This window comes from Lagopus muta, chromosome 10 (assembly GCF_023343835.1).
Source record: "Lagopus muta isolate bLagMut1 chromosome 10, bLagMut1 primary, whole genome shotgun sequence".
NCBI lineage: Eukaryota > Metazoa > Chordata > Aves > Galliformes > Phasianidae > Lagopus > Lagopus muta.
In genome coordinates, this window is record NC_064442.1 from 6,514,454 (window position 1) to 6,526,934 (window position 12,481).

The window sequence follows — 12,481 nt, forward strand, 5'->3', positions numbered from 1 at the left end:
AACAAGCAAATGAACAAACAACCTGGAACTGGACATCCTATTCCTCAGCCTATCAAAACAAAACAAAACAACTCTGGAAGTTGGTTAGCATGGACTCTTCCCTCCCCCCCCCCCCCCCCCAGTGGTTATACACTATATCCAACGATTAATTTACTAGGAGTGCTGTCAGAAAACATGCTACCTGTTGCCCTGTAGGAGTGACTTCTTTAATTCTGCATTTATAATTTTTGTGGGTGAATAACAGCCTCATATTTCTTTCTCCCCCCAATAAAATATTTATTAGCAAACATCGTGCTGCACAAATTAATGCTGTATGATTTCTTTCCAGGCATTCTCTTTTTTTTTTTTTTTTTTTTTTTTTTTTTTTTTTGTAACAGTAATGCTTACACTCACAGTAAACACTCTCTGTAATTTGCATGTTTTATTTGGAGGAGTACTTGCCTGTGGGCAAAAGCTATGAAAGCCCTAGAGACACAGAAATGACTGAAGCTTTCATTTTAGGCCCTTGCTAATGTGGGTACTGAGCTGATAGCTGCTGTCCTTCGTGTGGGACAGGAGAAATGATCTCTGGTGGCTCTTCAAAGCTTGTAGGAAAAAGTCCCTGGAATCTTTCCCTGCTGAAATGAGATTACCTGTTTCAGTGGCTTGGTTGTGATTGTTATAATCTTGTCTTAAGTGAGTAACAACTTGTCTTGGCACATTCCCAACAGCAGGACCAGCACACAGGAACTCCTTCCCTGGGTATCATTCTTAGGTTGGCCAACTAACCTGAGCTGTTGGTCAGAAGGATCTTGGGATCAAGCTCCTCTCCAAACTCAATGTAACACTCTCTTGCTGCCTGTATGTATCAATGACCACATGCTGTGGTGGTACTTATTCCTAGCTTTATACATCCTCCTGTTTATGCATGAGGAGCTTTAGCCAAGCTAACCAAAGCCCTGGTGTTTCAGGGATTAATTCCCAGAAAAAGCTCAGAGGAAAATGATCAGCTGGGAGCTGATTAAATACCTCTCAAGCCAGCCCCATGATACTCCCAGTTGGGTGAGAAAGACAGCAGGCTTTGCTGAAGTAAGGCTAGGATGAGAGGCTCTGGCCAAAAAGTACAGCCGTGCTTGATTTTTAAGTGATGCTTTTTGTTCCTTTGGCCCTTGTCTGGCTGCAAGCCGTGAAGGCAGCTACAGCCTGTTGTTAATAGGTAACAATTTGGCTCTAATTCTAAATCCTTTTAGTGAAATCCTGCAGGAGGTTGGTGATTTTTGTAATCTAACTTGAGCCTCTGTTCACATTCCACCCGTATACCGTGAATGCATCTTCATTAGTCTGTGTGTGTACGGGTATTGTAGGTAACATCCACAAGTGCTGGCAGGAATGGAAAATATTTAGCAGGAGGAATTTCACTTCTCTCTTTGCTTAACATTTTTTTTTTAAACATCAAGCATATCTTTCAATAAAAATAATTAATGTGTTTATTTTAACCAGAGCTGGGTAAGTAATTTGCATTGAAGAAATTACCCTATTCATCTTTTTTAGATCAGGCACAAGTTGTGACTTTCTCAATGTACTTCCTATTCAAAAAGATTTCCCGAAACCTTTTCATGAATGAATCTGTTGGGAATCCTTCCACAGACAGTTTGGTATAAGCATTAATTTCAGCAATTAATTCTAGTAGAACTCAGTGTCCAAATATCTTTAATTTTGAGCATCGCCAGCTAATTAGTCGAAATCTAAGTCGTTTCTATTCAAAAGGCAAATTGTCATCTTGTAAGACAACAGCAACTTTGGAGTTGTTTGAATTTTTTTGTAATTGTCTGGCTATTGTTAATTGGAGCTGTGCTCTTCTGTGGTCTTCTGTATTATTCAGTGGTTGAAATCTTTGCCACTTAAGTTTGCAGGAAATACATTTTTCTAATGGACCCCAGCGCTTTATCTACTGTTTCAGCAAACACAGCCATCCAATTCCCTCACTAGTGCACTGGAGGAAGGGGAATGATGAGGCACCAATCCAATCAGAATTTTGATATTAAAATACCAAGAATAAATACTCAGATAAAATATTTGGCAATATAACCTAGCTCTAATTTGCACATTTTAAAAGCTGATCTTTCATGTCCCCTCGAGTTCTTTGTTCATCTGAGCCCCTGGATAAAGTGCATGGAAATTCAGAGGATATCTTATGTCATCACTATTTGTGTTAATGGCTTAGGAAACCCACAATCCAATCAGTTAAAATAAACAGCCCAGTGTAATAGGAGCATAAATCAATGAAGACTTCATTACTGAAACCTTAATGTGTAATCCATCCACCTACAGAGAAAAAGGATACTGAGAGGCAGCAAGACAAAACTAGAGGGCTGATATTTAAAAAAGGTGCTGAGAACTGTAACTCTTCCTGGAGTCTGTAAATTTGGTGGGTACTCATCACCCCTGGCAGCCTGCTCCTGACTACTTAGTCCCCATGCTTAAAAAATGCCAAGAAGTACAGGAAGAGAGCTCTCATCACTGTTTACTTCCTCTGAATGTACTGGGAGACTCGAGACAGTTCAAGACTGGATAATGAGCAAAGACATCACTGAAACTATCCATTACCAAGAAGTAGCAGTATTTAGAGCTGCAATAACCCTGTTGCAGCTCTTCCTCTCTGTGCACTCCGTTGAGCTGGTTCCATGAATTTGAATGTCCTCTCTAAGATGAGAATTGTAATGGCGGACCATGAGTTATTGTATTTCATTGAAGTCAAATAGCTTGTCTTGGCTGGGAAAGAACTAGCAGTGCCATCATAGTGACTCTTTTGGAAGCTTGGTTGGAGGGAGCTGCTGAGCATCCCATAGGAGTTCTGTGACACAAGTGGGAGCTCTGGCTGACAGTCTTAACTGTGAAAGCTGACCGCTTTCTCTGCTTCATTCCCATATCTGAGAGCACGCCTTCCTCCACTACAACAGCAAAAGGGTACAATATAGAGCTGCCTAATTAGCTGCACCATCCTCAGAGCCGTTTCGGATTGAGCTGTTGCTTTAGCTGAGAGCCACTGGAAATAAGTTGTCCATCTGCATTAGTAACAGCTATCCTTACAGATCTGACTTATACAGATTTTCTTTATGTTCTTTCTATAACTTCTTTTTGCTAGATGTTACTTCTTGATTTCTGCCTTTATATATTCAGTTACATAATGTTAAGTATGTCAGAGAATGGTTAAGTCACTTTGGCTGGTAAGATGACCACATATATCCAGAATGGGTACTGGTAGGTTTGACTTCCGAAGCGCTTCAACATTCAAGAGCCATATATGTGAAAAATGTTATTCTATTTTAAAAACTTAGTGGGTGATAAAGTGATCCTGATCTAGTTTATGTGAAATAACTAAGGTTATTAATAACCAAGGCTACCAAAAGGGAAGTTTGCTGTTATACTGGAAATTCTTATTGCATTGTATTTGCACAGAAATTAAGAGATCTAGATCTTAACCCAACTCTCTCATATAACAATACAGACTGATGAGACTTCAATCTTAGCAAAGAAATCTGGATAGAGCAGGATTCAAGTAAGGGCTGCAATGTATGACACAGATGGTAGATAGCCAGCGTTTCCTTCTCCACAAACATGCTGTATCTCATTTCCTCTAGAGAAAAATGTAGGGTCAATCTAAAGCAGAAAGCGTGATGTCAGGGTGTGCTGTTTGCTCAGTCTTGATTAAAAATAAGTTTAGGGTATCTTTCTGCTCACCAGCCTCCAGAGTTCCACATGGTTGTAGCTGTAAAGCTGCAAAGACAGGGTGATTTTCTTGTGAAGGAGATTGATATGGCTTGTAGATATTCTTTTCCATCTGCCGTAATAATGGATGTTCTTATTGAAAATGACAACATATTGCTGGGTTAATTTCCTCAGCTTTGAGGTAACCAGACTGATCCAAAGAAAGAGGTGTTCTTTAGAATTAAGATATAAACACTGCAGAAATGCTGCTGTGTATTAAATATTGCGTGGTAGGATCACTGTGTCTGTCGGAGGCTTTTAGAAGGTGTTAGCAATATGGCTGCACGTATTCACTGGCCAGATGGCACAAAGAGTACTCAGTACCCAAACAAGGATTTCAGTGCGTCTGCACTACATGAGGCACTGTAGCCTGATGTAGTATGAAATTCACTGTTCTGAATTCAATGCTAAAATTGTTGTGTTTCCTTTTCAGAGCTCCTGTGACAAGGATGTCCTCCTGAACATCCTCAGTGTCCTCACTGACCTGCTGTCTTTGGGTAAGGAAGCATTGCTGGGGCAATGCCTCAGGACAGGATTTTCCTAATTCTTAGTAATCAGCCACTGGAAATATTCACCTGTGCAGTATGAGGGGGGAGGGGGGGGGTTTGAAACAAAGAGAGGAACCTGACTTCCCAAACCACAAATACTTTATAATAGAGGGAGTTCGGCACCTCCACCTCAGGGCTGCAAGGATGACATGTTGCTTGCTATGTGTGCCTGAGCCACATCAAAAAACAAGTGAATTGGCAAAAAAAAAAAAAAAAAAAAAACCTGGAAAAAAAAAAAAATTAAATGTATTTTCCCTGGCACTCCACCTCAGAAATATTATTAATGTTATTTGTTCAGTAATTCTCAACCCAACTGAACTACTAGGCTACATCAGTAAGAACTGGAGGCTCCTGCGTTCCCCAGTCCTCACAGCCCCATCACAGGCATTGTGTGCCCAGCTAAGCTGCTCTTTGCAAGTCCTGCGGGATCATTCCTCATTAGATGGAGGGATTGCATACTGGGAGAGCAGCAGAAGCATCTCCCCTCCAGGTGCTCTGAGGGCTGAACGTGCAGCTGATTCCAACCAAGGAGAGTTGGTTCAGCTGCCAAAGGTGACCATGGACTCCTGTTTGTTGACGTGGTAGGGCTCGCAGGATTAGTTTCTGGTTTCTTTGAAGACCTAGATTTGTCTGAAAGCTTCCCCAGGATTCATTTTCATTTGGCAGATGCTTGTTGGAGATTCTTTTTTTTTTTTATTTTTATTTTTTTGCTGGTCTAATTTTCAATATCTAAGAAAAGATCACTGAACCTTCTGTGCCTTTGAAATCTGTTGGTGCCTCTGTTTATTCCTCTGTGCTGCATTTCAATGCACAATGAAAAACCTCTGCAGTGGTTTTGTGAAGGTAATGACTGCTGAAGTGAGATGAGAAGAGAGCATTGTTTTTTCACATCACTATTAGCCACATCTCCAGTTGGGGGGCAATCAAGAGGTCAACTCTGCAAATGATCTGGGGTTTATGGCGATAAAACAACTCGAGAAGGCCATGGGAACACTGTGTGCGTTGTGCAGGTTGAAAGTTAATGCTGCACATCTGTGGTGAGCATGGTCTGAGCAAAGCCTTTCTTGTCCCCTTTTCCCCAGGGACTGGACGAAGAATTCACTATGTGATCAGCAAAGGGGGTAGTGAGGCACTGCTGCAGGCCCTCATCTCTGCTGCCCGGACCGAGCCACCCGACCCCAGCATCCTCCTGCCTCTGCTTCGCCTCCTGGCCAGGGTTGGCCAACAAGGTACTGCTGCACAGTGGGATGCTCGGGGTTAGGGGAGTGGGCTTAAAACTAACAGACAGTCTCAGCAATAATCAGCACTGAGATGTTCCTGTTAGTGTTTTGAGTTTACTTTTGGGTTGCTCTACTTTGGAAATACTGGTCATCTACAGTTTGGCCAGTTGGAAGTCTTGCAAAAAGACAGGGAGAGTGTACTCATGCACATTCTGCCTTGGGCTGAACTACTAGCTGAAAAGTTCCCCCCTAGCAGAAATTCATTTTTGATTCTCTTAGCCTAAGTGAAACTATAAAATTGTTTTTCTTTGTATATGGTGACTGTAGGTAATTCTGATGTTCTCTTGTTTTCGGTGTAACCTGCAAATAACAGCAATCTAACTCACTGGTACACTTGAATGAATTTTTAATGAAATCCCCTCTTATGAGATTTGGTCCAAGTTTGTTTATCAAGAGTTCTGCAGATACTTGGTCTTTACAGTAATTTTGATTCTGCTTTGCATTTCACAGACGGGAAGTTTGGGATTAAAGTGCAGAAAGCGGAAGCAACTGATGTAATTCTGAGCTTGACGAGGCAAAACCTGGGTCACCACCTGAACCTCACCCACTGCCTCTGGGTCCTGCGGGTTTGTGCTTCTAATGGTGAGTACCTAGGTTTTCCTCCTTTTCTCAGCATGGCAATTAGTAGAGTTCTTTTTAGTCACTTCAGGGCAAATAAGCATTTCTGTTTAGAAGTGTCTGCGTGCACTGTTAATACATGGAATTGAACGCAAAAATCCAGAATAACCCTAAAAAGAAATATTCCTAGAAGTGTCTATACAGCCTTTACAAAGTATTTCACATGTGGACTATCAAATATAGGTGGAAAATATTCATGAATATGAAAGTATTTATGGCAATGGTCTCCTATTCCATAATACATACAGCCAACTCCTTTGCTGGGGCTTGGGTACCTTTAGTTGCTATGCAGTTTCTGTTATCATAATAGCCAGGTGTTTCACTGTTGTTGATTGTATTGATCCTCAGAGTAGCTGTACAGGGTAGAGTAATGCAGTTGGAGCAACAGAGGCAAGAGGCAGAGAGAAATCACTTATTCAGTGTCCTTCAGGAAGTACAGATTAGAGCTGGGAACTTAATGCCTGGTCTCCTCTCCTGTCTCAGTGTTCCTTCCCTTGTCTTGTTTGGCTATGCCTTCATATTAAGCAATTCAAGCAACAGGATTTCCAGTATTACCCCTAAGGATCCTTACAGATTCATACAGGTTTTCCCTGCTGTGAAGCACTGAGTTTGTCAGCACAAGTTTCCCTTTGCTCACTCTAACCATTTCTTTTTCCTCCCTCCCTTTCCTCACCCAGCAGATAATTCTTGACAGCCATCCTGCCTGCAGTCTGCTTCATGCATCTTAAGATTTAGCATTCCTGGCTCCCAGCCCCGCAGGTCCCTTCTAGCTGTACAGGAGCTAGTTTCATGCAATGGGCTTTCTCAGGCAAGCAGCCAAACCTCAACATTCAGCCCTTCTCCCTGCTATAAGCAGCATTTGAAAGACCAAGTCTGACTGAAAATGCAGCCAAGACCAGAAGCTGAAATGTGGCTTTATTTGAGTTTCACAGCTGTGTAATGACCCTGTGTTGCCTCCCACCCGAAATGATAATCTACACCAATCACTGCTCTGCTTTAGTGCACCTGCATCCCATTTCAGCTGCAGATGTTACAGAGGTTGCAGAATGCATGCTGCAGCCTGGCCTCCTTCCTGCTCATGCCAAGCCCCTCACCCTACCTCAAAATCCATCCTCTACTGTTTTGCCGGAGCAGCCCTGTTGCTCTTCAGGTGCCTCCAGCCCAGCTATGCTTCCATCTTGTCTGAGTATTTTTGACTCTGTGGTCTTTATGGCCCAATAAACAACTAGAGTCTTCGTTGGGCATTTTTAGAATTGGATTGCCAGAACTGTCTATAAATGCTCCCAGTGTGTGCTGTCATGTGTAGGATTAAAGGTAGCTGAAATTAAGATGTACTCAGCAGCACCCCTCCCAAAAATACACTTCCAAACTGCTGAGTAAAAGCACAAGTAGAAGTAAACTTGAGCCTCCGTCATGCCTCTATGAAGTAAGCCATCTTCATGCAGCTGCCTCTGGCAAATGTAGGAAGAATTTGAGCCCTGTTATTTTCCTGGCTGTATTCAATGATGATTTGTTCTCTAGAGGGTACAATATTCACAGAGGAAGGAGCTTTGGGAAACTCAGGGAAGAAGCAAACTATTTGAGAACTGGTTTTGGGATGACTCTGTGTAAAGGTGTGTCCATTGCCAGCTCTGTGCTGCTGTTCCTCTGTTTGTAAAATGATCTGCTTAGGACAATTGGGAGCCCATAGAAATTTCCTCATAACCTCAGGGGCAGCAAGTCTCTTCCCTGCACCAGCTCTAAACACTTCATTGCAGACTGCCTGCTTCAGACCTGACTGCTTTTCTCTTTTATTGGTTTAGTTGCTGCAGGAACCACGCTTGGCATCAATGGAGCCATGGAGCTGCTTTTCAAAGTCATCACTCCCTACAGCAAGCAGCACATCAGGACTGTAAGGTAGGCACTAGCCCAAGGGAAACTCATCTTTCCAGGCCAGCAAGAAATAAAATTTTGGTTCCACGTGAAAAGGCAAAGAAATCAGAAATCGATGCACAATTTCCATTCACTTTAAATCTGCAGATTTTTTTAAGAGGCAGAAATAGTTCCCTGAAGGACACGCTTATGCTGTGATTCATCATATGATTCATGCTGGTGGCTGTTTACTTGTAGCGACGGCAGTTTGATTACAAGGTATCATCCTTCAGTTTCCAGTCAGGACTGGAGTTTGAGAAGCGCATCCAAGCAGCAGACTGCTCCTGCCCACCCCTCAGCAAGAGCCTCCTGCCTGGGGCAGGTTCAGTGGAACTGTGGCAGATTGTCTTTTTCCTTGTGCAAAGAGCTGTGATTAAATCATTCCAGTATTTTTGAAGAATAACAGTTCTAGCTAGTGTTAACCTAGGACTGTTCTGAAGTCCATTCTAAATATTTCAAATAGTATACTTGTACCTCTGTTTGAATATAGAATATTATTCCTCAAGCTTTCTGTTCTGGCAGTGCCTCAGATGCATTTCAAGGTAGTACAGAAGATGAACATCCAAACCGTGTGGTTTGTTCATTGCAACCAGAAGGTAGAACTTACTGCTATGACCTCTGCCCACACATTTGCTTAAGCAACACAGAACCTGCTGGTTCTCTCCCTTAGACACGCTCTGCTTTTTGGAGCACGTTGTTCCTACTTGTTCATGAGAGCCTTGGCAATAATCAGTCAAGCCTAGCTTCTGTACAGACTCAACGTGGGTGCAGTTTGTGGATGGCGGTTACTGAAGAAGGAGCTTTAGGTTGGGTGTGATGTGTAGGTGACAGGTGGAAAGACAAATGTGGCACAATTTGATCATTTTATGCATAGCTGTCATAGGAGTGTGGGCCAGTCACCCTGGATGGGGGCACCAATAAATTGTGTCCTTTCAGATGTTGTGACAGATTAATACCAGTTCTCCAAATACCAGCCACAACCAGTTACACAATCACTACAAAGGAAGGAATTTGAATTATTTTCCTAGCTCCAATTGATTAACTTGCAATCAACATTAGTTCTTTTGTTTGCTAATGCAGTCTTTCTCCAGTTTTTGTACCTATGTATCCAGGGTTATAAAAATTTGAGCACTTTGTCTTATCAAATAGGCCCGGCAGATGCACAACTTCCTACAGCTGCCTTGTTACTGGAAGCCAGCTCATTTTTGTCTGCATTATTGGCTTTCTACTGTAGTACTGAGTACCTGGAACTGCTTCACAGTGGTAGTTTTCTCTGCACCATCACTCCAAAAATATGATATGATCCAGTGTGTTTCCAGCATGGGGATTTGGATATCACTCAACTCTAAGGATATTATTGCTGTGGTGTTATTTCTAAGATATCTTAGTACCCTCCAAGTTTCTCTTCAGGCTTCTTGGTACAACTTTAAGACTCAGGAAGCCTAGAGAACTGTTTTATGACAGTAAGGTTCAAAATAAGTTAGTTCCAGAGTTGGACTTGTCTTCTGAGGCAACCAAAAGGGATTGATGAGTCCATTATCTTAACTAAGGAAATTCCACCCAATTCCCTGGTTTCCTTGTGTTTTCCTGAGGCACTGGCTGCAATTAGACTAACATTAGTACTACTTGTCTGTCTCATAGGTCAAGATCTGGGTGTAACGGGACTTGGGCCTCTATCATTTCTCTAGTTCTTTGTTATGCAATGGGACTGGTTGCTTGAGAGCACAAGAATTTTGTGCAAAGCTTCCATTTGTGGCTTCTTCTGAGGGAAGTGGAGAGGTTGGTTTGTTAAACATTCCTAGCCCAGGTTTTTTCTGAGATCCATTCAAAAGCACAGACTATAGACAACTAGCAGACTTTGGGTTTTGCTTCCTCTCAACTCCTGTAAGAATTCTCTTAATCAATTCTTAGATTATTATTTTTTTTTTTTTAGAAGAGATATTATGGGAGAGAAGCAGAAAACAGTGTCAGAATTTCTGTTAATAAAACAGCAGTTTTGCTGGCAAGCTAGGATTTATTTTCCATTGGACTTGAGGTCTTGGTGTCTACCTCACTGCTCAGTTTCCTAATTTCCTTTTTCTGCTAATATATTTGGGCTCTTTGTGCAATGTATTTCCATGAGTATGAAGGTGGAAGATAAAGTCTGTTCTACAACCTACCTGGTCTAATACTTCATTTGGTGGCGGCAGGGGGTTGAAACTTTAAGATCCTTGAGGTCCCATCCAACCCACGCCATTTTGTCATTCTGTGATTCAGCTGGACTACTTCACATCAGAAGCATGAAAGCCTGTTTTGTTTTAAAAAGCAGTTGCAACCTATTTAAAGGCTCTAGTTTCTAATTCATTAGTGGGGATGGTGTTTGTTTGCTGTCTTTTTGGGTGTACTGTTCTTGAGACTGTTTTTCCCAACAAGCACTATTGCTGGCAAGAATGTAGGTCCTGAGACTGGAAGTCTAGACTGCAAATGGGTTGCAGATCTTTCCCGGTATTAACAAATACCTGGGATAACTATGGTTTGAAAACAGAAGGCAGTTTAAAGTTCATCAGAAAATGGAGGTATGTGTAAAATGCCAGTCTGTTTTTTAAGTAGATCTAATTAAAGAAAATTGTAGGGTTACTCTGGAAGGGACTTCATGGATGGACTTTCTGAGATGCTGAGAAAAAGAGTCACATGCTCTGTCTTATTCTGCGTTTGTTGTTGGTCATCTGACTCAGACTGCACAGCTCGTCCCAAAGCCCCTGTGTTGAAATCTAGGGGAAGTTATTTTGGTGCAGTGAGTTGGTCACAAAAGCATATGCTTCTTTTTTGGCTGCTGGTATGGAACTTGAAGAGAATTCTAGCCTGTAACCTGCCTACAGAGGAAATCTTGCGATGTCCTCCTTGCAAGTCTCTGATCCTCCCTTTGTATTTGCCCTTGATAGCTTCTCTCCATAACCACATACCCCCATGATTTGCCTTGCTGCTGGGAAGGAACAGCTGGCAACTGTGGGGGCAGAGATAATCCATGTTCTTTGATCAGCTGCCAGGAATGCCACATTGAAAATGCACTTCTCTTGTGGCTGCACCCGTGTTCTCCTGTCCTGGGCAGTAGAACCAATGTCACTTTAAGAATCTACCCTGGAGAGTGTGCTATCAGAGCTATTTATTCAGCCAGCTAAGATGTGGAAACAAGATACATAGTTCTATTTATTTTTCTCAGTGGCAAAGCTCTGGGGTATTTAGAAATAGTCTCCAATGCTCCAATTGACCTTTTCTGGGTGCATGCCAAGTAGCTCTGATTCCCCTGAGACTGACTCATGGACTTTAATTGGTCTTAGTTAGGCATCTGAGGTCTTCAGATTGCTGGTGCCATAACTGTGGTTTTCTCTAAGACTGCCCGCATCTGAAGCAAAACCCACAGGGCAAAATGTGAAACTTACTGGGGTTTAGAGAACTCCTAACTTAAGTACTGTCAAATCTGAGTGAGATGGAGACTCTAGACTGTCTTGTCTGTCTTGTGTGGTGCTGTGTTGCAGTGAAAGCTTTCTAGTTCATTTCTGGAAGGACAGTTTTAAATAAAGCCAGATGTTCTGTTTATGTCAATAGTGAAGTGTGTGAGTGGGATGCTCCGATCTTTGCTGTCAGCACCTCCTCTAATGTAACACCACTGGTGCCCTGGTGCCTCACAGTTCAATGACTCCTTTCACCTTCCGTTATTCCCTGTATCTTCTACTAGTCTCCCACTTTTCCCATGTCTCTTTCACCAGTCTTGCTCATCTTCCCAGTTCACTTGCTCTAGGAGACATTTGGATGTTTTGTGGACAGATGGATGTGGCTTTGGCAGATGTCTGTTCTCTGAAGCTGGATCTCTTTTTCTTGGATGTGTCTCCAGGTGGCCAAGCATCAGGTATCCTCCTCAGGCTGCTGGCACATCAAGCAAATAGCTTTGAGGGCTGCGTGTGTTGTGCCAGTCTCTTCTTGGATGCCTTGAGTTGAAGATGGATTATCAAAGTAAAAATCCAGAACTTGATTCTTTCACATAAGGAATATTCAGTCTTTAGAAAATGGCGAGTGAACGTGAAATTGTAAGGAAGGGAACCACTCAGACGTTATCATTCTCTGTTGTTCTTAAAAGGTTGGTGGCCATTCTCATTCCTACTGTTTTAATCAAACCAATTTAGAGAATGTCTTTGTTCCTTAAAGCTTTTTTGTGAGTACATCTATTTACCACACTGAACAATGAGTACATCTATTAAACACAGATTGTGAGAAGAATGAGTGCTCATCAGAATTTAAATAAATAAATAATCTTGCTTTCTGTGAATGTTCACGAAACTTGGCTTTCTTCAGTGGGTTGTTCTTAGTGAAGTTTGACTACTTAATTAAAAGCAAAAAGTG

The 12,481-nt window shown here is 42.1% G+C and overlaps 1 protein-coding gene across 18 annotated transcripts in view; it reads left to right on the top strand.

Annotated features, from left to right (window-relative positions):
* The window catches only part of AGBL1 (AGBL carboxypeptidase 1), a 487,401-nt gene that overhangs the window by 14,387 nt on the left and 460,533 nt on the right, over positions 1-12,481 (top strand). For 17 of the 18 annotated variants that reach the window (XR_007379113.1, XR_007379116.1, XR_007379112.1 and 14 more), the window contains 4 exons: positions 4,181-4,244; positions 5,378-5,524; positions 6,026-6,157; positions 7,996-8,089. Coding sequence is in view for 5 of the 18 variants with exons in the window: in XM_048956254.1 (XP_048812211.1) it covers positions 4,181-4,244; positions 5,378-5,524; positions 6,026-6,157; positions 7,996-8,089 (437 nt within the window). In the remaining 13 variants the exon portion in view is untranslated. Of the gene's footprint in view, positions 1-4,180; positions 4,245-5,377; positions 5,525-6,025; positions 6,158-7,995; positions 8,090-12,042; positions 12,219-12,481 lie in introns of those variants that run through there. The other variant, XM_048956256.1, reaches the window with a different exon arrangement.